Source organism: Sardina pilchardus, chromosome 23 (genome assembly GCF_963854185.1).
Source record: "Sardina pilchardus chromosome 23, fSarPil1.1, whole genome shotgun sequence".
NCBI classification, from domain to species: Eukaryota; Metazoa; Chordata; class Actinopteri; order Clupeiformes; family Clupeidae; genus Sardina; species Sardina pilchardus.
Genome location: NC_085016.1, coordinates 18,679,222 through 18,705,193, shown reverse-complemented (window position 1 = coordinate 18,705,193; position 25,972 = coordinate 18,679,222). Strand labels below are relative to the sequence as shown.

The following is a 25,972-nucleotide window of genomic DNA, read 5'->3' as shown; positions in this document are numbered from 1 at the left end:
ATATCTTAAAATAATCATAAAATCACAGAATTTTCTGTGATATCCCACTTGCTAAAGTGGATTGCGCTTCATCAAAAACAAGTAAATACAGTTATTGCTTACACGGTTTCTGCACATCTATGTCAAAATGAAACACTACAATCAAAACTTAACAATCCTTTCTAGAAATGTAATTCTTACAACAAAATGATACACACATGCACCATTTGAATTACTAAGCAATGTGCTTTATATAAAACACATTTAATTATCTGTCTTGACAGTCTTTTGTGAAACTCAAGTGTAGAAATGCTCGTCATCAGTCTACAGTTGTCGTTTTATGATCCCAACAACACCAAAAAATATATATCATTTTTGCATTTGCAATTTGTACATTTTGCATTTGTCCATAATGCAGTGACCAATACCATTTTGCTATTATTGCACTGTAAACAAAACAAAAAATAAAGCAAAAAATAACTCCACTTTGCAATTGTACAAAATATATAGAAATTTTAAGGGATATGATTGGCAGGTCTATAGATCCTGCTTTCAATTGGGATCTGATCACATAGTAACCTCATCTACATCAAACAATATCCTCGCGGGCTAAGAAATGGGGAAAATATAACCTTGTATTTCATATACAACCTCGACCTGACCCCACCTCAATGTCTCCGCAGGCATGTGGTTGGTGGTCAATGGTCATATAATTTTCATTGGCACACTGAAGAATTCTTCGATAGGTTTTAGAGATGGGGGGTAAAGGGACCGGTACAAAACTGTACACGGGTACTCCAGGTAAAAGTACACAATTGAACAGGTACACAATGGCTTACCTGGTCTATTTTTAGTGCTAAGTCTCAGACTGACTGGTGTTCCGCTTTTGTCTGTAAGTGTTTCCAGGTATGTGTGTGTTACCAATTACCAGATGTGTTTTGCATTTTGAATAGAAGTGATTGCACAAGATTTAAATTTTGAACAAAGTATCCAATGTAAGAAAGAGAAAACACTAAATAAAAGTGTGTAGTGTTTTGCAATAAGCGTGCTGCAGGATTGCAAATGAAGTGCAAAGCAGAAAATGTGTTTAAGGTATACATACAGACGGCATCTCGTCATAGTCGTGGTTACCGCCCCCAGTTACCGTGTTAACCATGGCTGAAACACCCCCCGTGGGGGAAAACATTTGTTTTCTGCTAGCGAGTTAGCCCATTGACTTTCATGTGTGATGTTAGCATGTTTTCCCCCACAGAGGGGGCGGCAACCTTCTAACCGTCTGTATCTATGCTTACAGTAAAGTTACAACAACTTTAGGTTTGGGTTTCGGTCTAAGCATTCATTTCTAGTGTCTAGACTCTAGGAAATGGGCAAAAACTGAAAATTGACTCACTTTCAAGAGTCACAAATGTCATAACTGTAACCAAAACTACCAAAAAAATCTAATGTTAAAATGTTAAAAAAAACCTCTAGTTTCTTGAAAAGAGAACCTCACAGGCCTGTGTGTATTTTCCACTGGCGTCCAACTGGAGAGAACCATATGCACAAACTGAACTTCTGGGAACTGAAGCTTGATCATTTGGCGCTGCTAACATAGGATTACATAAAATCTCCACGTTGACCAAATGTTAAAAGGTCACAATCAAAAACCATATCGTAAATACTGTGTATTCAAAAAGCACCTCTCTCTGCCTGCCTCTCTCCCACCCCACTCTTTTTCTCTCTGTGTCTGTCTCTGTGTCTCTCTCTCTCTCTCTCTCTCTCTCTTTCTCTCTCCTGGCTACATCTCAATTCATTGTCCGTGTGGGGAGTCATCAGCTTAGACTTGGCACAGTGATAGGATCGGGCACAATGCCCTGTACTGTACATTAGCCCAACATTCTGTGCACCGCCACGTGCATGACAACATTCTGCCACTTCAATCACATCATACCCCATTTCCATGGCAACACGAGTCCCCCCCTCACCCACATCCCCCCCCACACCCCCCACCCCCCCCTCCAGCCTGTGGGCTGCACTGTGGAGTATGGCAAATTTGCATTCTGATCTTTCAGGGGGGGGCATTTGGAGAGGTGCACAGTCACCCATCCACCCCCACCCACCCGTGAGACCGCAGCAGAGGCGGAGCTGCAGAGGAGCTGCCTAAATGTGGGCACAGGAGAGCAAGAGTGGGAGAGGCACTGAGTCAGTGGGCCGCGAAGAAACTTTCTTTCTCTCCAGAGATGAAGGGGGGGGGGGGGGGGTGCACATGGTTGCATTAAAATACAGAGGATAGGAGAGCAGCGAGAGAGATGAAAGAAGAGCGTAGAAGGAGTGAACTGAAACAAAAGTGAAGAGGGGAAAAGGAGAAGCCAGAAAGAGGAGACGAGAGGAGAGGAGAGGCTGGATGAGAGGGCAGCACTGCAGTGCCCATGAAATGCGTGAGAAAAGGAGAAAAGAAAGAGGATGGTGTCTAGGGGACGGGAGAGGAGAACAGGCGAGAACAGACGAGAGAGGAGAGGAAAAGAAAGGAACAAGGAAATAGGAGAGAAGCAGCCAGAGGAGGAGAAGACAGGCAGGAGATTTGAAAAGAGGAGAGCAAAGAAGATATGGGAAGAGCGGCACACACACACCAAACAAACACTCTCTTGTTCACCCTTTCTCTTACACACACACACATACACCCACACATGCACACACATCACGAAACATTAAATATAACACTTGCAGGAGGAGCACAATGGCCCCTGACTGATCATTTTGGGGTTTGACGTGGGTGATGCCAACCCTTGGTTCTGAGGGGGGGGGGGGCTGATTGCCTAAGAAAAGAGGGCAAATCAAAGCCATATTCATCCCATTCATCACACAGGCCCTCGGCTCTTTCATGGCTGACCAGAGCACTTTGATGCTGCCGCTTTGACGCTCCGACGCTTCATGTCATCTGAACTGAGCGCCCAACGCCAGTGCCGCCAACCCCCGTCTTCTCCGTGCCCGACTCTGCGTGGCAGACTCCGGACGGAGTGTGCCATCACGGTCATCTGAGGGATCCTCGCTGAGGAGGATCAAACGCATCCATCCTCCCAGTCGAGATCCATCGGTTTTGGACTGACCGCTCGTTGTCAAACAGTGTGTGATCCATACTTCTATGAGTAAAGATGTCTTTATATCATAGAGATAGCTCAGGCATGATGTGCAGACTGAGTACACACATGTCTCTATGAGTAAACATGTCTAGCTCAGGCATGATGTGCAGACTAAATGCTGCAATCAAGGCCAAAGCCAGAGTGTAAGCTGAGAGGCTATCACTATTTCCTAATGGAGGTCATGTGTGAGTCTGCGGCTGTGTTGTTCTCCCTCATGATGGGACAGTTACTGTAGAATGGACACGAGCCAGAATGGAATTCTGTTGCTGCGTTAGTGTCATGTGGTACACAAAAAAAGACAACTGTTTTATTGAACCCTTCCAGTAAACCAGAAAAATATTGTGCACCTTGTAAACGGTCAGAATGCTCCACATCCATAATGAAGTTCTAAAGTGACCAACTCAACCGACTCAGAGTGGACCAGATCACTATTGTTGTTTCCGAACTTTAAAAACGTATGAACACAGACAATGCATGCAGACATGGAGGGAGGTGAACTGTGTGCCTGTGTGTGTGTGTGTGTGTGTGTGTGTGTGTGTGTGTGTGTGTGTGTGTGTGTGTTTATGTGTGTGCCGGACAAGGACAGGGTCCATCACATCTGCTGATATACAGCAGACCATGTCATCCAGCCAGCAGTAAAAAGCTGAAGACACTGCAAGTCACAGACCAGATCAGATCACTGCTAAATATGAGATATCTGATATCTGGGAGCACAGTGTATATCCCCATCAAAACCACTGTCACTGACATAAGGCAAAACAAAACCCTCTATCACTGGTGTTATCTCCAGACATCCACACACCCTCTAAACGCAAGGGGATGGCAACTCATAACAACAGTCTACTCTACTGCAACTGAATCTACAAAGATCTACAGATTGTGCCGTTCACAAAATGTTGGTCACAGGCGATGCATTTATGTTCTATTCTGTTTTTGTTTCCTCATTAGATGTGTCGTGGTAAAAGGCTACCAAAGAGTGGGAACAGACACTAGGTAGAGATGCACAGTAATTACCTCTCAATGTAACAGCGGAATCACCGTAAACTGGCAGTTGTGTGTTGTTAGATTTCAGTCTGATGTGAGTTTAAGCGATTGTTTTGATGGATTGAAGAACGGAGGCACCATCCTACATATTCAGTGCCCCCGTACTCTCTGCAAGTAACTTATGTAATCCACATCAACTTCTCAGTCCGCTCAGCATTGGTGGCGTTATTATCACATCATCCTCAACTGATTGACTGACTAATATAGGACTAATTATATAGCACACAGCACAGTCAACACACTCTCAATGAAGGTCACATGAACATTTGGCATACCTGCTTGTCCGGGGCATCTTTGCTGAGAGAGGAGATTTTTGGCGCTGGTGACCTTTCACATGAACATCCCTCGAGCAGATAGATGCCCAGCGGCCGCGTGCTCTGGTCATTCTCGAAGTAAAACAGAACGTTTTGGTAGAGTGCAAAGTACTTTTCATTCCATCGGCTGTTTTCTGTTGTCTTCTTGCACAAGAAGCCTCGTTTGGTGCCCTCTTTACGCGCGATCACGGAGAGATGCAGAGCGTGCCCCTCATTGTACCGAACACTTTTCTGCATTTTCCGTCTGTGCAAGTCACACCGTTTCGCATGACCACATAGTCTTCAGTTGTTCAATAGTTTGGAGAAAAGTAGAGAAAGTTTGAAATCGTTGTTTACCCCACGGTAATCCTGTCTTAGCTAAGACGCGCAGAGGAAAGTTGACGTGCCTAGCGCGTTGTCTATCGCATCACCCTCACGCAGAATAAGTCATAGGCTTGGGATGTTGAAAGCACAAGATCAAACAAATGGCATATTTTAGTAAATGACCCTGACTATAAAAGTAAATTGAGAAAACAGACAATTATAAGATTTGTAAAAAATAAAAACTTAACGTGCACGCAGCGACGTAAAACAAAAATAGATCTAGTGAACAGACGGAATCACGACCGAGATCCCTCGTAATCGGCTTTGACACCAACTTAAAGAGACAGCAGGTCGCTCCTCTCTGTCTGATAAAGCCGTGGCACTCAACTCTGTGCTATAAGCGCGCGAATAGACCGAGCTGTAGACTAGTTGCCTCTGCACAAAATATTATAGGCTATGTATGCCTGGGCTACGGGTCTGGTCAATTTAGCTCTGAGAGGCTACATTTGAATCAGTAATTTAAACTACGACGAAAATTGCCCTAAAAAATGAAAGAAAAATCATATTGAAAGAAGATATTAACCCATTAACCCAAGTTGTTAAAGATAGGCTATAGAAGAAACGTTTGCGTTTTAGGTAGAAGTGTTAATAAACTCACTCTGCAACATCACACATTAACCTAACGAGTAACCAGGACAATAACGTGCATAATTACATGTGAAGCCTGCCTTCTTCAGGCACTGACCCGCCAATCATAATATTCGCCCCCTCGTGGCTACAACGTTAATTTCACAAAAAAAAGTGGAACGCTTGTGAGCGCACACTGGTCAATTGTGGCCATTAGCGCAAAGTGAAAGGAAACACCATTGCATTGTAGCGAATGCGAATAGCAAATATGTTCTACCTATCAAGTAAACATACCAACCATACCATTAAACACTTATACAGTTTGGTCAATTTTATGCAGAATAGTTAGAGGCATATAATGATCATTTTTTAAAGTAGGCTATAAAAACATATTTAAAAATCCAAAAAACAAAACACAATATGTGTATAAAATAGTTAAATTTTTAAAGCCAATAATTTGTGGTAGCCTATTATCATATTTACAACACTTAAACGGTTTGTTCAAGTTCAATGACAGTACTTTAGGGGTGATGACATTCCAAAACAATGCAGCTGTAGACTACTGCTAGAGTGTAATGCTATATGCTGTTCTGAGGTTATCATGATTGTGCGTGAGTGTGCACGTGTTTTTCTGCATGTGTGTAAGCATGTGTGTTTTCCTGCTGTAAAAAAAAATGTTTGTTGTTGTTGACAAGCCTCCAGTAATCACCCATGATAATGTTGATGTTTTTATAACGTAGTGGATTTTCCCTGACTATCTGAGCAACTCTCAATAAAAGTGGTGTGGTGTTATTCCCAGAAGCCTCTTCTCTCTCTAAGCATTCTGGGAAAGAGAAGCTGGGATTAGGGGGCCTCCCGCTCTCATCCAGAACGCACATGCCCTCCATGTGCCCAGTACACACATAGTAAACACTGACTCCATCAGTTTGGCCTCTCTAACCGGCGCTAACTCTAACTCTCATCTCTGACTGGTCCCTGGGATGTTTGGAGCAACCCTGGCAATACATGATGTGAGCACAATAGATAGTCCTTTTAGTGTGATACTCAACATTACATTAAACACCTGCTGCGAGTTAGTTGGAGTTATTTTTTTTTTATTCTTGTGTAAATATGAGTTTGGGGGAGGCACAAAATGGCTCTATTGTGCACGGTAACACTGGGATATATAATATAAATACTACACCTCTACATCAGTTCCCTCCTGTAGGTTGCTGGGCTAACTCGGTGTCCTCCCACACGCTGCTGAACTTGTGCTTGTAGTTGTACAAAGAGCAGGCATGATGCGCTAGTGCTACACCCACACAGCCCCCACTACGGCCCGGCCACTGGGACGACTCCACCGCCAGAACACAACACATCGTCTACAGAAGTTCAGCCACCGCCTTGTCTTGAGGTTGCATTCTTTGAACAAATGGTTCCTTTGAGGTCATTCACTGTACATACTGTAGAATCACATAAAATGCTTGGCCGATGAGGATTGTTGAAGTTTTGTGTAAAACCAGGGGTTTTATGTCGAACATTTCATTAACTCTACAGTTTTTATGTAGGGCCTAACTCATAAAGAACTCGATATTTCTACGCCATCATTATTTCTTAAGGCTAACAGTTCAATGGGAAGTGTTTTAATGACCAGTCAGTTATGCATGACACACAGTACACGCATGATATTTTTGGGAATAATACACTTCAAGTAAAACCATCAAGTAAATGTAGGTTCACTTTTGTACATACTGATTACCAAGTTCCTCACAGGCCTGTGAAATCTCTCAACCACTCAGAGGGCGCAAAAGCCTGAATAAAAAAGGACTTACAACGGCTTACATTATAACTGCCCCTGAGGACAACATGATCGGCTAAACAAAGACAAACGGACCACGTCAACTGCCCTCTCGGGCTAAGCAACATGAGGACAGATGTATGGTCTAATGTAGTGAAATTATTACAGCGGAGTAAAAAAAAAGGTCCATGGTGGAGATGACATTTAATATCCAATGCTCTCTCCTGTTTAATTCCAATAATGAGTCTATTCTAAGTAAAGTTATGGAGAAAAGCCATAAACATGGTCAATCGTCCTGTATCAAATGGACACAAATTGTGGTGTTTCAACAAACATCTCTGTAATCTTAATAATCTTAAAATATCTGGCCATAATCTTCCTTGTGAAATCTGCAGCTGCAGAGATTATGCAAAACATTTATGACTAAATATTTATCTGCTGTTTGGAAGGTACATCAGAACTGTGGGCCACCAAGTGAACTAATATACAGAGGGAGGGAGGGAGGGAGGGAGAGAGAAAGAGAGAGAGAGAGAGAGAGAGAGAGAGAGGGAGAGAGAGATGCATAGAACAATCTACACAGGTACGGTAATAGTCACAGAACACATACTGTACATTTGTACACATTGTGTACTTTTAGTCTCTTATTTTTCCAATTAATACTATGACAAAATTACATACTTTTAGTTTTACACCATCCTTTAAGATATTGTTCAGTCCGTAAAAGAACGCAAATGCATGTGTATGGAACGTGCGACTAGTAAAAGTGCCACCCACCAGGTGGATATGGTTGAATTTTCAGTTAGGCCAGGAACAGAGCCCAAGTGTTTAAAGTTCATTCTGTACACGCACGCACACATACATGCACGCACACACACACACACACACACACACACACACACACACACACACACACACACACACACACACACACACACACACACACACACACACACACACACACAATACCCTTACAACAATGAAGTCATTAAAACCATATCACATAATAGTTAATAACTCTGTGCTAGGTATAGGAGACATTTGCAAGTTGGTTGTCAACAGATCCAAGGCTACCTAAGAGCATTTGTACGCACAGTGCAAGTCAGTTACAGTGAGAGCGGAGCAGACAGTGGCTTCCCTCCTGTATGAGGGTATGGGAGGCCGAGTGGATGGTGGCCTCTGCCCTATGTTCCCTATCCATGCAGCCACAGAGCTGAGGGATTATGGGGGATTACTAGTATGTCTGTCAATCCCAAAAATAGGCACATGCTCATAAGTCTTTCAAATGGGGCTGACCCATGACAATCTGTTTTGTTGATGTTTTGTTTTTCAACAAATTCAAATGGCAAGGAAAAATTTGGTGACCATTAGGCAAAAAATGATTGACAGAATGCTGCTTGGTGGGATGGGTTTGACGTTATGTCATGAAATAAATACATCTCTTTTGATGGTGGCATGCAATGGCACTAATGTTAACGTTGTGATATGTGTTTAAGGTGAGAGCTACACAGCAATGTAACTTAATTCACTGAGAGACCAAGCGTGGAAATAAAAACAATGACGGAGAAGAATGCTCATCTAGGCACATATATGCAAAATAGGCTTGTTGCACAATCTAATATCTAAGAGTAATACATATTCAACATTGCAGACTGAATGGGAAATCTCATTTCATTATGTGTGACATTTTACCCTACTGCACTACAAATACTTTTTGGTAAGTATTTACTCACCATTTGTCTTACCTTGTCAATTGGCTCTAAAAGAACTTTAAATTGCAAAAGAATTAATTATAAATTATAGAAGGTAATGACCATTAAAGGTAAAAAATATTATGCAGTTCCATAATTGATATACGATGTTAGTATTAATTTTTAGTCACAATTTCCCATTTGGTAATAATAACTATTAATCATTAACATATTTAAGGCCAATAAATTCCCCCACAGGAAGGCCAATAAATAAAGGCCTCCCCCCCGCCAGGATTTGTAGCTGTGGTGAACTATACATGTCTATGATGCAGATGAGCTTTCACCTGATTTCTCCTGTAGAGAGTTTTCACCAAGGAGCCTCCAAAGTCTCAACTGCACCTGAAACGCATGGACATCAGATGCCAATTTAAAATAATATGACACAAGATTAATGTGTGATTCAGTTCTAGACTCTGAATTCAATTGGAGTGATACGAACATGCAAATACTTTCAAAACAGTGACATCTTGTGGCAACATCAAGAAATTATTGTACTCCATTAAGTGATTGCTGTGTAATTATTGCGATCTACTACAAGAGCTACAAGAGCTTTCAACAAACAAACACAAAATAATATTGAAAAGCAAGTTTTGCTTCCTGTTGCAAATCAGTGTTGATTTTGCAGATATTTTCTTTCTGGGTTGCTACATTGTGTCTGGTGAGTGTGCAAATGTATGTGGGTCTCTCTCTCTCTCTGTGTGTGTGTGTGTGTGTGTGTGTGTGTGTGTGTGTGTGTGTGTGTGAGTGTGTGTGTGTGTGTGTGTGTGTGTGTGTGTGTGTGTGTGTGAGTGTGTGAGTGTGTGAGTGTGTGAGTGTGTGTGAGTGTGTGTGTGTGTGTGTGTGTGTGTGTGTGTGTGTGTGTGTGTTTATTCCCATTCATGCCATCTGAATAAAGGTTTCCAGCCTACCTTGTCTCTACCATTTTGTCCTGCTCATCTGTATGCCAGCATGAATATTCCCCTTATTGTTGACTGTATCTGTGTCTGAATCACCCAAGAGATGAACACAGCCTGAAAAAAAAGGAATCATTCAGGTGCAGGAAACAGGAAATGTCTTTAAATAAGAATGCCACAAACCAGATGCAGGCTATGTTGCAGAGCCTATCACATATCAATAGCCACATTGCTCTGAAGAAATGATTATGTTTGCAATATATGGCGGGATCTAGAATGGGGCTGACTGAAATTGTGTCCAAATTCAAACCCCTCACTCTTTAAAAAAAAGGTGTGTGGGTGTGTGTGTGTGGGGGGGGGGGTTAAAGAACCATTTAGAGGTGCCATATGAAGCATGCAAAAGAACCCTTTTTGGTTCTATATAGCACCTTTTTTTTTTTCTAAGAGTGCTCCTTGAGTGATTTTTATATTAGGCTTATCAGATTCCAGACAATCCCACCTACACAGACAATGACCAAAATACAGTAAGAGCTTCAAAGTAAAGGTTGTGAAATTACACTGAAAATAGCATAGGCTTCAAAGGGGGAATCGATCAACTTTATCTTGAACTTGCCAATCCACTGGAAGGGCAAAAAAATAATGTATTTCCAATACATTAGCCCCCCCCCCCCCCCCCCCCCCCATGACCGACTAAAGTTAATAATTACTGTATACCTACATGACCTTCCACAAAAATCCGCAAAACGAAGGACTCGTGCCTGTCTTCTAGTTCCTCCATAGGTTGTCATAGAAACGACATCGCTTCAGCTGAAACTCACGTCACCCTCGGAGCAACCTAACGAGCCGAGTTTTTCTTTTCACTTCTTGAAATACCTTACAATCCTAGCCTCCCACGGCAACTGTCTGCAAGGAAAGAATCACAAATGGCCGTCACAACATATCGATATGGACAAAACAAGAGTAATGGGGTTCATGTGCTGTTTATAGCGTCTCAGAAGATGTCATTATAATAAGGAGAATGAGGATTGCTGCATGTTATCGGAGCAATTTGCACTAACGTTAACATGCTAACAACATCTCCATCCGTTTAAATATTTGAGCCGAAGAGATGCTGGTGATGCATGATCTGACATCTTTATCTAACATCATCTCACCTCACTGATGTCAAGACTAGTAGCCTCGGCTACTATTATTTTGCATAAATCTGAACGCTGTAGGTAGCCTACAGACATTACCCAAGTAAAAGGTAAGGCAGCTATTAAATTAGGCTTGGTAGTCACCTGTATACTCAAGTTTGATTACGTTTTCAAGTTCACATCAAAGGGAATAGTAAAAATGGGCCTTCATGGACAGGCAGCTTCAAATGAATGTTCTCAGTGTACAGTAATGTTCAGTGTGTAGCGTGTAGTCTATCCATTGCCATCTCTGCTTACTTTCATTTTTATGAACATTGAAGGGAAACAATATAGGCTATATATTTCTCACCGTCCTTCAAACCTGCCTAACGTCACATCTGTTTTGCCATAGAGATATAAGAAAGCTCTTTCACAGTCAGCGTATTCTGCCCATGCTCACTTGCGCACTCACGTGTGCGCGTGCGGCTGTGCGCATAGACACTCTCGCGCGCATTACGCACAGAGTCTTCTATGGGATATGTTGTAGTGTGCGAACGCAACCTCTCCAATATCTGCAAATAAACATCTTTCTACACAGTGAATTGATCAAGAGGTAGAGAGGCAAATTTGTGATTTCTCCGACTTTAGAAGGGATGTATCTGAACACCTCTGAATGCAAAGCCTGTTGAAAGGGATTTATTGGTGAGTACCAAAAACTCAATTTACGCATACATTTCTTTTCACGGATGACATAGTAAGCTACAATGTCCATCTCTCCTCTATGTGAAGTGTTGAAAAATATACAGATCCCCACGATATTCTTTTTAATATAATGTTTTAATAAACGCCTGCTGATCTCAGTGTATACCTCTCAGGCATCTCCGACAAACGCAAAACACATCAAATAAGTATTCTGTGATTGGATTATTTATCCTGAAGGTCATTGCAGTATGATCAATTGTAATTACTCAAGAATAACAGCATAATGGTTACTGTCTCTTTATCTCTGAATGTCTTTAATTATGTTTATCCACTTTCATTATATAATGTCACCTATTGTTCTCCAGAATCCATTAACTTCGATCTAGGAATCCCTGTAAGAGTTTTTGTAAAAAATGTTTTAAATCACCCACTCCCCGCACCTTGTGTACGTGAGTTAGCAAAGGACCTGTTGGGGTGGAACCCGCGGTCCACTTCACTCTTTATTTGGCACGCACTTGTCTGCGCGCTCCGGTGATCCCTCTCCACATAAGAGGAGTGCAGCGCACAGACTCCCCGTGGGGTTGCGGAGCGGAGCGGGGCAGAGAGCTGCTGACGGGGGCACAAGTCACTCTCATCACTCGCCTGCACCGACGCCGCACTTTGCTATGGAAACAACGCGCTCTACCAATAGAAAGGCGTAGGCCTACTACAATTTCACAGCAATGTGTAATGTGGGGGCTTACATGTGCTTGCTACTGTTAAAACTGTATGTTTTTTTTTAAAAAATACATACATTATTATCATTTGAATGTCATGCCCAGTTCTTGTTTCGAATGTCAGTTCCAAGTCCGGCGTTGCCGAACTAACAGCAAGTAGGCTAGCCTACTGTACATCAAGAAAAAAAGAGAAAAAAGCATGAATGCACAATAGTAGGCTAATTAAGAACCACAGTGTAACCACAAAGCATATTTACAGTCCTATAGACCTGAAACCTAGAGAGACATATAAAAGATGCCTCTCATTACATTAGTGACAGACAGCCAGAACTCAGCTGTGTTTACCTTAGCTATTGTGAGGTAAGGGAAAGTCATTATCAATTCCCAGAGCTAGATACAAACCAATGGTATATAGCACACAGTGAATATACATGCATATTACATACATATGTAAAGCACCATCACCTTTTATTATATATGATTTGTTTGATTTGATTGATCATTGCCTTTGCTCAACAGCACAAGAGTTCAAATTGGCATCTCCATTGGAGATTCTAAAAGCTGTGTCTGCCATATCGAGTGTTGCTGAAAACATCATTACAGTGAATGCAATGGTGAATGGGGTTATTTGAGTGTGCCACAGTGGAAGTATAGATCTTATATAGTAGCTCCCATGGCAACTGGCAAGATAAATGAATAAATCAGAAAAAAAAACAAAGCCACAATTCTGAGCGAACCAACACAGGCACCAATTAGCCCCATTTTTACTGGGGACCTGGTGCTTGAACTCTGTTCCTGGGCCAAGAGGGGTTTATACTGTCCTGGGCTAGGCTTGAACCGGGCCAAACCTGGAACTACTGCCATAGCCTACTACAAGCCCTGCTCAACTGCCAGGCCGACAGATCAAGCACGGGTGCTTACACATCACAATGAATGTTGCTACGGTTACGTGGTTACTGCGGAATCTTGCGCAGTGTCTCGTCTTGATGAATTTATGTAATTCTGGCAGCTGGTAAAATGGCCCATGATAAGTGTAACTCCAGCAAGAACCCTGATGCCTGTAGCCTAGGCCAAAGTTCCCGGGCTTGAGTTCCTAGGCTTAAGTATAAACGGGGCTATTAAAGATGTGTAAAATGCATCAGTGAAAAACTATCATGCTCAGAGGCTGTCAGCACTCTCTCTTCCTGTGTGTGTGTGTGTGTGTGTGTGTGTGTGTGTGTGTGTGTGTGTGTGTGTGTGTGTGTGTGTGTGTGTGTGTGTGTGTGTGTGTGTGTGTGTGTGTGTGTGTGTGTGTGTGTGTGTGTGTGTGTGTGTGTGTGCGCGCGCGCACCAGTGAAAAACAGCATTGCAAGCTCAGTCAGTCCTGGGTAAATACATGAATACATGGGAGGAAAAGTGCCACTCAGTGTTCTGCCATGGACCCATGTGGGTTTATTAGTTTGGATGCCTGGATCAATCTAAATTAGGCTTTTATCTGGTTTTTGTTTTTTAAAAGACGTGTTTGTTTCACTGAATGAATACCCTTAATTTTGTTAAGTTGAAATGTTCAGGCAGACCCATATTGTTACTGAAGCACAAGGCAACTTTACTGTGGCAGCCTGTTGTGAGAGGAGTGGGGAGCCAAGGACATGTGTCACAATGTGCTTTAGAATACTGCAGCTGCTCAGACACAAGAGACAGGGAAGGCGAGAGAGAGAGAGAGAGAGAGAGAGAGAGAGAGGCAAAAGAGACAGAGAGAGAGAGAGAGCAAACAGATAGGCATCTGGAGGGAGAAAACCAACACTTTAGGAGAAACCATGTTGTTGATGGCAAATGGCAATGCCAAGGCCTTCAGCATTTCAGTATTGTCGCACCTGATTTGATTTCTCATGGGAAAATATTCATTTTTCAAGGAATTATATTCTGTACACCACAGCTAAATCTATTCTTTGCAGATAAAACCATATGGTGGGGACTTATATATTTGACTTATATAGTGCTCACTAATTACACAGAGACCTACTGTAAGGATCTAGCATACTAGCTTTAAACCAAACAGAATGACTGAAAATGATTTATCGCTGTTTTACTAATATTGTATAATCAAGTCAAAACAACAGAATCCATCATGCAGTATACAGATTTGAGATTGCAATATATGAATAAGCCACCTTTATTTTATGCTGTTTTGCTGAACAGATCATACAACACTGGTGGGTGATTTCCATGACGTGTGCCCAAACAATGAAAGAAGCCGCCATGGAGGGTACCCAGACTGTTCACACAGATGGCAGCTCCTTACTGAAGGCCGTTTACTTGAGTCGGCTGCGTCTGACGCGTCTTTTACTGGAGGGTGGCGCCTACATAAACGAGAGCAACGACATGGGTGAGACACCGCTGATGGTGGCTTGCAAAAGCAAACACGTGGACCAGCAGAGTGTGCCCAAGCCCAAGATGGTGCGGTACCTTCTAGAAAGCGGCGCCGATCCAAACATTCAGGACAAGAGCGGGAAGACGGCGCTGATGCATGCTTGTCTGGAGCGGGCCGGTGCCGAGGTGGTGTCTCAGCTTCTGGAGACAGGTGCTGACCCGAGCTTGGAGGACCATTCCGGATGTTCGGCACTGGTCCATGCTGTGAACGCCAAGGACAAAGAAACACTGAGGATGCTGATCGACGCTTGTAAGGCAAAGGGCAAAGAGGTCATCATCATTACCACCGACAAGATGGCCGATGGGAAGCAAATGACCAAACAGTACCTGAACGTTCCTCAAGTAGGCGCCCTGGAGAGGTGGGACCACCTGAATTCACCTGCGCTGTCCTGTACCTCTCCGTCGGAGATCGAGCTCCAGACCTCTGCGGGCCCTCACAGTGCTGGCCCAAAACAGATGTTCTCCTTTCAAGAGTGCAAAGGTGTGACCAACTCCCAGCCCTGCTCACCCTGCCGTCAGTGCGGTATCACAAACGAAATCCTGGACAAAACTGTCCCACTACAACGCCTGAACTCAGAACCTTGGCTGCAGATACCGGTTTCCTTCCTGGTCCAGCAGCAAGGTCTCGGCAACTTCCCTATCGAGGACCCCCCAGACATCTCTCTAGAGGACGAGCTCTCGTTCAGAACCGAGCAGTTAGCATTTACAAGTGGCCCTCTGACACGACATTGGAGCATTGACCTCAGAGAGGCTGGTGGCTTGAGCCAAGCTGGGAGACCAACTGGTCAGGCTGCCATCAATCGAAGCTCGACGCAGGAGTTTGGTTTAATGCCCAGCCGCAAGATGTCCTTTGATGGCTTGTCTTCGTCTCATTCGCTCTCGCACCCAAACCTCCATGCCAAGACCACGGTTGAACCCATAGCAGCTGATCGAGACCCCGATAGGTCCCTCCCAAACTTGGCTGTGTCCAGCCTCCGGAACATCATCTGTCGCCGGAATCTGGGCATGGACCACTACAGCTCGGACTCTCAGCTGTCCTTCCAGAACGCCGGCTCCTTGGACGACGTGAAGGGGGCCGTTGACAGGAAGCGGCTGGTCACGTCTCGTTCCTCCACTCTGATTGGGTCGAGGGAGTCTCTCGAGGGCTCGTCACTGACCCAGGCACCCAAGAGGCACCCGGCCGGTCTGGAGCGACGGTCCTCAGGGTTCCTCCTCTCAGACCAGCCCTCACATCCTCGCCAGGGGTATCACCTGCCACCACTCACCCAACACACCCCCTGCAAGGTTGGGGCGAATGCCTCAGGTGTGCCCAGTAATAACAAGCTGGGTTGTGGCACACTATCTGGAGTGAAGCCTTGCTACCCCCAGGCACCAGCAGGCTTGAAGGACCCAAAAAGCAGGAGGATGCTTCTAAGGAGACATTCCATGCAGACAGAGCAAATCAAACAACTTGGAGACTTCAAAGAGATCTATGGCCATTAGATGGTTATCTGGGTGAAGCAGAAAAAAAACAAACATGCGTTTAACTTGCTCATATCCTCTTCAACTGTTTGAGAGGTTCACGGTGTTAGTCTTCGTTATATGCTATTGCTCAGCAGCACTTATATAAGATCACTGTGGAATCTAAATGTTATAATGTGCTAAATATGTGTCGTCAGTTGAGAGAATGGCACTCTACCACCGCCTGATTTTGCCAATTAGCTCTGTCAAATCAGTATTGAACTGACCAGGGGGTGAGGACTGTCCAAAGGATAAGATATACAGTACTGGCATCATGTAGACTGAAAAGGACATGTCTGTCAGAGAAACAGTTACAAACGTCACAAAAAAGATGGTAGCATTTTATAGACAGCAGCAGACAGTGGTGATGACCCTGTCCTCGTTTTTCCATGTTAGGACCAAATCTGTAATTGTTCAGCCACTACAAAGGATTGGTTGAAAAGATATCCAGTCACATTCTAAACTTGTGATGTGTGGAGTTCAGACTCTCTTGCTTATCTGTCTTGTGACGATGTAATTCACAAACATCAGGTTCATGTTAGTGTGTGAAATATGCTGCTACATTTTGTGGAGCATTTCCATCAAAAGGTGATGTAGATTTGCCACACTGCAGGTCCAGTTCCAATGGAACTTTACGACAACAGACCAGCCGAGCAAAGTTAAACATGTCATTTGACTGTCGGTTAACTGATGAAATAGACATCTAACTACATTTTAAGAGGAAATTGTATGCAAGTAAACTGTTCGGTATTACTGGTTTATTAAAGAATGTAACCAATAAGAGTAGATGTGATCTCATAGTCCACATTCCACATGAATAGAAAGCACCCTTCCTTGTCAGTTAATTCTGTGCGTTTGTGTATTTGAAACTAAGACCTGTGACTAAGTATTTATCACAAACTGTAAAATGTTACTGTCAAAGTTAATTAAAGTGTCTAGTGGTTACGCAGTGGTAATGCCACCATTTCAATCCATTTCAATGAAACACATCTGTCAGAGGGTTTAAAAGGGGATTTTGGTGTACTGTTTTGGGTGCAACAGATTTGATGTTTTAGAGAAAGGCATAATAACTTTGATAGACCAGTAATGTGAAAACATGCATTTGGTACCATCTACCTCCTTCAGATGCCTAGAGAATCTTTCAGTATAAAAATACAGACTACATTACACAACATTAATTTGCATATAAATCAATATTTTATTCTACATGAAGTACATATTTAGAAATAAATGGTGTTTATAGAACATCCTTAGGTCCCAGATACCAGAATCACCAAATAAAGCTGGTTTCTTGAATAAATACAGATACATTATGCAAAACGCTTGAAATTGAGATTAAAAGCATAAAAATACTTTATGTCTTTGATTCATGTTCTATTAATGACGGTGAGAAAATAATTTACCTCCCAAAACATCACCCTGAAAAGAAGCTGAATTCAATCATTAACTGTATTCATCATTGCTATAAAACAACAAATACCATAAATGCTTCTGATTTCACAGCACATATATAGTTTTGCCTTCCATACAAAATATGCGCTCACCTGCTAGTGTTTCAATTGAACTGGAAACCCAACATTTGTATTTGCATTCTGAATCATTATTCAGATACCCTAACAGGACAAATGCTCAGAGAACACTGTGTGTTCACCAATCTCAGGCGCACATTCAGTTTTGTTTTTAATGGGTTTGTGTTCGCACCAGTGTTACTGCCCTCCTTGATGTTAATCAGGTTCAAATAAATGGAGTGCAATGAATAGAAAATGCTTCGCAGCTGCTGTATGTTAAAGTAAAGAAAGACAACCTGTGGGAAAAATCAGCAACATCGTCTAACTATTGGACAGCAACACAAATGGTAGTGTAAGGTGCAATGCCATGTGTCCATTTTGGTAAGTACATACAGTCTTCCCATAGTGGTCAGTACTATAGGATAAAACTGTTTGTCGACGCGCTTATTCATCCATTCATGGAGAAATTATGTAAGTGCAAAAGCATTCTTCATTTCAAGACCCAGTATTCTATTGGAGAAATAGCAACAGAACGAAAACGTAAAAATCAGTAATAATTACATACTGGTAATGAGACCTTCCTCTTCACAAAGCTATTCAGAGTTAGTATGAGAGGTTGGGGGGTGAGGGTCCATTTTTGATCTTTCATTGCATTGCTGACCCAGTGGCTCTGATTTCTCAAACTGTACGTTCACAGAAGATCAAGGCCTCGCCTGTAAAATGGACACAAACTCATTCACGATCAGCAGCTTCCTAGTTATTTGTTTAGACCGCCACGACAAACCACACCTTCTAGATACATTTCAGTCATGTTCGAGACAGCTGTGGACAACAGCGCTCTCAGGTGTTCGCAGCAGGTAGGCAGACACGCGCACATACACACACACACACACACACACACACACACACAGACACTCAGGGCTCACAAAGCAGCAGCGTGCAGCAGCAGAATGGGCATTAGTGTTGTCAGCAACAAAGGCAGACGTGTCTGGTAACCACGGTCACCTAAGCCCTGCATTCTGCATCCAGAGCCAGTGTGGGGCATGTCCAAGGTTTTGGGGGGATTTCTCTCGGATTCAGCACGGCATACTTCAGTGGTAATGATCATGGCCTATCACAAGTCAGTTAGACTCAACATTAAAGGACAACTCAAGGAAAAAAAAAAAAAAATAGTATTGAAGCTTCATAAAAGCTTCAAATAACTTAAAGGTGATTCCTTCCTCCTAGACAGGTAAGCATGATGAAAAGGCTCTGGGAGATGATCGCGAGAGGACTGTGCTATGCCTCGGGTAATCATCAGGCGATACAAGCGGACAGTAACTTCATATCATCAATTATAGAGATATTAATGTGCACCATAATCAATTACCGCTCAGAAACACACACATGCCTCAATGCCCCAACTAGAGGGGGGGGGGGTTCCCCACCAACTTGGAGTCCAGCATTCAGTCAAGTAACTTACTTGAATATAAATCCATCCTCGTTCCACCATTAAATAATTATTATTCAATTAATAATTAGTTAAAAATTGTGCAGATAGTCTGCGTACTAACATTCAAACAACTGCATCACATGAGCCGATGTGTTACATCCACAGCCAGAATACACAAACCAGGTCCCTGTTTTTCTTTTTTCTTTTTTGGTATTTGTTTACAACTTTATCCTTTATGAAGCAGGGATGCTGTATATACAGGAGGTCTCCTCGGGTGCACGTGTGTCAGTGATGAGAAGGGGGCAACTGGCTGTGAAGGTCTAGGGGCTGACGGGTCATACACTCAACAGTCCTGTCATTGGTTCAAGCGATTCATCAAGAGCGAGAGTCACACTTAGGGTTGCCTTCTGATTCGCTGACAGATTTGTCAAGGACTGTCCGTCACATTTCGACGTCTTGCCATTGGTTATCTTGTTGGGAGCATGACCTGTGTGGTACACTTTATGTCCAGGCAGTCTCAGCCTTCTCCATCTCTTTTGACCTCAAACGCTGACAGAGCAGGTTGTTGTTCTGATATTTAGTGGCGCATTTGGGGCGGTTTCATGACACAGAGAATGAATACCATGCAGTCGAAGACCAGCTCCAGCTTCAGACGCCGTGCTGTACACTTAAGGTGCCCAGCTCTTGGTTCGGTTGTGGTGAAAAACAAAAAAGATAACGTTACAAAGATCCCACACCCGCGTGTAGTAAATTGGTTAGAGATTTTGACTCGGTGGAATGTTCAGATCCAGCAGATCAACTAAAACACTTTGGGATGTGGAAGACCAGCTCCGTCTTTGGATGCTGCGGTATGAACTGTTAGTTAGGTGTCAGGTTAAGATATCATTCGGGATCCCGAAGTTGCCTAAAGACTTAAAAGATAAAATGTTGACCATCACCTGTCGATTCTGTGCGGGATCTGCAGGAACTAAAGGAAACGTAGAACACTGGCTGTAATCTTTAGATGCTGAATGACTGTCCAATCATCTCTTTACCCTGTTTAGAAACCAATAAGACACAGACCCCCCCCCTTTTCAGCGCGGGCGAGGAACCCTCATCCACAGCCGTCGTGGTACTGTATGTGTTCAGAGACTATGCATAATGTGGAGGCCTCTCGATGTTCAGGTGCTGGCTGACGCCCATCAGCGGTCTGGTGTTGGAGACTACGGGTGGAGATGCAGGTTATCAGGCTCCGAGATGAGAGCGCTAATATGCGGAGGTCCGGTCGCGCGGGTGTGTGGACGACGCGAGACGTGGGCGACGGCGGCGGCTCACAGGCTGTGCGAGATGTAGAAGATGAGCTCCATGTCGAGGGCGTGCTGGGGGACGCGCGAGCTGCCTCCGTGGATGGCGGGGATCAGAGCGCCGTCCAGCTCGTTCATGTAGCGCTGGGGCAGCGGCCGGCCGCCGGAGCCCGCCTGGTACTCCACCTGCACAACACACACACACACACACACACACACACACACACACAGAGTGGTGGTCTCAAGTCTGTGTGATAAATGCAACCGGCCGCAGAAAAAAAACACACACATTCATCCACAACTTCAAAAACACAATTCAATTTTAACTAGGGCCGGGACTTTAGCGCGTTACATTACGATTAATTAATTACACAAACATTATAGTGCGGCAGATTAGTGAAACGATCGTTCACTTTGTGGTACAAGCATCAAATTTTGCACACATATTCTTTGGGACCCACTTTATCCAAAAAGCACATTAGCCACACAAAAAATCCAATATGGCTGCCATTTTCCAAGATGGCCGCCATTGAAAGCCATTATACTTGTTTTTTGACCTGGATTGGGTTTGGATAATCACATTTTGATGATCTTGACTTTCTGATTATACAATGAAGTGTAAAGAAATGTGTTAAATTGTGAAGATAAACATAATTAATGGCGAAAATAGCTCATTTTAGTGCTAATTTTAGTTTTTTCTTTTTCTTTTTTAATTTTATGTTAATAAAACAAATGTGGTAAGGTCAGTCACACCTGTGGGGTATTGATCTGGATAGTTATGTATCCTATGAGACGACCATCACAACAGGAATGGCTTTACAGCTAGTGGCAACTGGTATTTTTTCCATCTTTATCCTTCTTGACAGATTTTTCACTATCTTTGCATTTGGTTTGGGTCAGTGTTACTACTGGTAGCATAAACCAGTATGTGGAGCCCAGAGCCATAGAAAGAGAGTTGCGACCTGCGCTGAATGGCTGAATCGTAGGAGGGTGGGATGTACTTCTGGATGCTGGAGGGTGTAATCAATTAACTCATTGACTACTGACCAAGAGATTGGTTGTTAATAGTTCCAAAAGTCCCATAACGTGGATATAGCCTGGAAAAGCGCTGCCATTTTTTCCTATGGAGGTCTATAGGAGTGTCACCACTCTGTTTTATCTACCGCTCTGGTGGAGCCTACAGAGGTTGCACGGGTAGTGCAACTCCTCCAGAATGACACACATATACTTTCCAGTGCCAGAAAGATTGCTGTGTCTCCCACTGCAGTCTCAAGAGCATGGAAGAGATTCTAGGAGACAGGCAGGGTGGGTGGTAAAAGGTCCTTAACCCAGTAGCAGGACCAGTCTGCTCCTTTGTGCAAGGAGGAACAGTAGGAGCCCAGCTGGAGTCTTACAGAAAGACCTCCAGCATGCCGCTGGTGTGAATATCTCAGACCACACTGTCAGAAACAGACTTTATGAGGGTGACCTGAGGAACCGATGGCCTCTAGCGGGACCTGTTCTCACTGCCCTGTTCTGTGCATCCCTCCAAGGGTATGCCTACCAATACCATTACTGACCCACCACCAAACCAGTCATGCTGAATGATGTTGCAGGCAGCATTACGTTCTCCACGACATCCCTTTCATGTCTGTCACGTGCTCAGGGTGAACCTGCTTTCATCTGTGAAAAGCACTAGAGGCGGACCTGCCAATTTTGTATGCTATGGTAAATTCCAATTGAGCTCCATGGTGTTGGACAGTGAGCACAGGTCCCTCTAGAGGCTTCGACATTCCCATGGTTGACAAGATATGAAGAGCTGTGAGAAGAGGCGGCAGTTACTTGTACCTAAGTCTGACTCTTGGTCTTCTTTTTAATTGGTTTGTAGCAGGAAGCTTCATTACCCAAACCATTGAAAAACTCTTTGAAAGAAACCTTTCTCAAGATAAGAACCAACAAGCTCAGTGGCACTAGGGTGTGCAATGGCTTTTGAGTCTAACATGAGAAGATCTCTGGGCTCCTCCTGAAAAGGGTGGGCCAGGTCCTTCATCACATCAAACAACATCTGGACCTGGTCTATGAAGGATTTCTGAGACTGGCTAGTCTGTTCATGGTGTTGGATATATCTTCACTGGCTACTTTGGCCTGAGATGCAGACTCATACTGAGAAACCAAATTACTAATCTCTGGTCCAGATTACCATCCATCGCCTTAGGGCTGGAACCACCATCTTCTTTGACAATTGCATTGGCCTGTTCATGGGCATGGTCAATGATTGACAATACAATGTGAACTTTGCTTCTCTGAAAGACTTGGTCAACAAGAACATCACCAATTGCATTGACATCACAAGCTCCCAGAATTGAAACTGTGGACTCTTCATCTGCCTCTTCTCACACCAGTCTTCCCAACTTCAAGAAGTATGGTCTTGATTGTTTTCTTCTCTAGAGTAGTAGTCATAAGCTTCCTTCTGGAGCATGCAGAGGCAGCATGCTGTGACCTGGTGAATTTGCTGTGTTCTTGTGACACCTATAAAATAAATGATTCTGCTATTCCAGAAGAACCCACACCATCCTCCACAAGAGCACCTGCCAACCCACTGTTTTGGAGCAAGGTACCAAGAGATCTCAACGCAGCCATCTCTATGTGGAGATGGGCAGGGAGCACAGGTCCCTCTAGAGGCCATCGGGCCCTCAGGTCACCCTCATGAAGTCTGTTTCTGACAGTGTGGTCCAAGAAATTCACACCAGTGGCCTGCTGGAGGTCATTCTGTAGGGCTCTAGCAGGGCTCCTTCACCTTGGATTTCTGATGTTAGATGCTGAAAGAGAGATACTTGTGCCTTGGAAGGCAGTAGTTACAGTTGTCAATGATGGGTTATGGTCAATGTTATCTATTGCAGCTGTGGAGGAAGAGGCCTTTTCTGAGAATGGGGGGATAAACTTCTTCAAGGTACCTACTCACAACTAGCCTGGGTGTTCCCATCCTGCCTTGGGCGGTGACTTCATTCACACTGCTAAGGCAGTCTGGAAACTACCGCCCTAATTTTTGACTGAGATAGGAGACCAATCAGAGAACAGGGGGGAAAGCAAGACCATGATGAGCTATGCACAGACACATTTGATAGACATCCGTGGCGCCGCAATGAACGGATCTGGGCATTTTTACAAATACGACAAAATGAACGTCTGGTTGCCAGACCACGTCTCATTGAGAAATGGTAGGCGCTAGCCAGGCTAACTCACAACTGCATTTCCAAACTGTGCTGGAATGTCAAATACTCAGTCGTATGCAGTGTTGATACCATGGTCATGAAACATTTCTAAATGGCTTTTCCAGTCTTAGCATATGCGCACATCCCTATATAGACAGGGAATGGAGTTTCATGATCTTTAGAATGCCTTTGAGTTGCAGCACCTTCTTTGTAATTTGAAAAGCAATTATACTGAGGAAGCTGAGCCATTGCAAGGTCTGTCCTGGTTGCTCCAAACCTCAGCTGAGATTTTGTGTCAGCCCCATGTTCAATCTTACAGACAAACTGAAGCAAAGCTGGAGGTACAGTGTCAGTAAAAGCACTGTTGTGGACAATTCCTTCAAACTAAGATGTAGGCTACTGTGGTCGCATTTGCCTCAATATTTTGCTATTAAATTTGGTTAGCATCATTAGCATTCTGCACACATTTGTTTGAAACTCTTGCATTCAAGTTGACTGATCATCTCAATAGCAATGTTTTCCAAGACTCAAAAGGGCCTGTCCCCAGGAGAAAAATTATTACTTGGAAACTTGAACACACGTGGGGAAACTAAGCAGTCCAACCAGAAGACTATGATAAACTAGCCAACTATGCTACTTTGTTTACAATATTTCCATGCTCCAACCAGCCAGCTGAATTAAAGAGGTAGAGTTGTAATAGAAATAGTAGGCTATAATTTGTAAACTATATAGAATAGAGATATAAAATAAATTATATTTGAGAGAGCGGTAAGAGGATAAACGCTATTCGAGTAAGCTTCAATAAACAATATTTGAGTGCAATCCAACTGTTTATGGCCGCCATCTTGGAAATAGCCTTATTTATTTATTTTTTAACCATTTGATTTACCATGTCAAAATAACATACAAATTGATGCCTAGATCATTTAAATACACCCATCCATCAAAGTTTAATAGCAAAAATTTTTTTCTTACATTTGATGTGGCGGCCATCTTGAAAAATGGCCGCCATGTTGGATTTTCAGGTGGCTAATGTGCTTTTCTCAAAAAGTAGGTTCCATGGATTATTCATGCCAATTTTGGTGCTTGTACCACAAAGTGAACGATTGTCCTGGAATATGGACTTAATCTGCCGCACTATTAATGCGTTAAAAAAATTGACGCATTTTAATCGTATGCCTATTTATTTTTGCACCGCGGAACGTTTCTCACTGGATGAGTTTCAGACGGACCGATTATACTGGAGCACCAAGTAACGCGCATGAGTTCGGTCAGAGAATGTCTGGTTCGGTTCAGACAAAACAAACCACAGTGGCACAGTGAACATGAACAAAGAAGCTGATGTGACCGCGTTGGTTGGCCCCGTGGATGGGAAATGTTGTTACAAAAAACGAACGGATGGAAGCGTAGATAAGAGCATGGTTGTGTGCAACCTATGCAACAAGAACGTATCACCGCAGGTATCACCTCAGTGCAAAACATAAAGCAGCTAGCTGTTAGCGTGGACAAAGTATTGTGATACTCCAGACACTTGAGGGAAACCTCTGAGCTTTATTAAACAAATAGCAACCGAGTTGCTGTTACAGCCACAACTCACGCTTATAACAGTAATCCACCGCACTTAATTCCATGTCCAACTTTCATAGACCTAAAAGAAACTTCACACTCAGAACCGCATACAAGCACACACGCACACACGTAAACTCCGCCCCCCAGTTCCCCTTAAAGGGACACAACAATTTCATGAACTCAACTCAAGGTAACGGGTGACACAATTAACAGAATATCACAGTATTATAGTTTACAGAAGGTCTACCTATCTATAGGCTACATGAATGTCTGAAAATGTACTATTTCTAAATATGGTATTGCTACACTTTATGGCAAAAATTGCACTGGTCTGTTGGACTTATTAATAAACAATATTTTTGTTGCTTAAGCTTAGGCCTATGTATTCAGTCATTATCCAATAGTAGGCTATACTAAAAATCCATGTGAAAAAAAAATACTTCTCACTGTTCTCAGGTCATATATTTATATACAATTAAAATGCGATTAATTTCGATTAATTAATTACAAAGCCTCTAATTAATTAGATTAATTTTTTTAATCGAGTCCCAGCCCTAATTTTAACACAAATTACACACGAATAGATATTAGATTAGAATAAATAGAATTGTCCTAAGCTGTAAGATAGGTAGACAGATACACACTATCTCCTTTGCAAATACTACAGATGAACTTTAGCTAACCCATACATTCCAGGGTCATTCACAATGCACCTTCCAAACACACACAGACAAACATGCACA

The 25,972-nt window shown here is 43.2% G+C and overlaps 3 protein-coding genes across 5 annotated transcripts in view; 1 reads left to right on the top strand and 2 right to left on the bottom strand.

Annotated features, from left to right (window-relative positions):
* rasgrf2a (Ras protein-specific guanine nucleotide-releasing factor 2a) overlaps window positions 1-5,086 on the bottom strand; it is a 31,436-nt gene extending 26,350 nt beyond the window's left edge. Inside the window, exon 1 of the mRNA XM_062528155.1 lies at window positions 4,418-5,086. Within this exon, the coding sequence (XP_062384139.1) occupies window positions 4,418-4,693 (276 nt within the window). The 5' untranslated portion in view covers window positions 4,694-5,086. The remainder of the gene's footprint in view (window positions 1-4,417) is intronic.
* Window positions 5,087-14,575: 9,489 nt separating this feature from the next.
* Window positions 14,576-16,228, top strand: ankrd34ba (ankyrin repeat domain 34Ba). The gene has a single exon (XM_062528614.1). It carries the CDS (start codon window positions 14,576-14,578, stop codon window positions 16,226-16,228), a length of 1,653 nt encoding a protein of 550 aa, XP_062384598.1.
* Window positions 16,229-17,420: 1,192 nt separating this feature from the next.
* zfyve16 (zinc finger, FYVE domain containing 16) overlaps window positions 17,421-25,972 on the bottom strand; it is a 32,110-nt gene continuing 23,558 nt past the window's right edge. For all 3 annotated transcript variants that reach the window (XM_062527363.1, XM_062527366.1, XM_062527364.1), the window contains one exon: window positions 17,421-20,655. In XM_062527363.1, the coding sequence (XP_062383347.1) occupies window positions 20,497-20,655 (159 nt within the window). In that variant the 3' untranslated portion in view covers window positions 17,421-20,496. The remainder of the gene's footprint in view (window positions 20,656-25,972) is intronic.

Bases quoted from the DNA above. Each gene is read 5' to 3' on its own strand.
- ankrd34ba (XM_062528614.1), top strand. From the start codon at position 14,576: ATGGAGGGTACCCAGACTGTTCACACAGATGGCAGCTCCTTACTGAAG.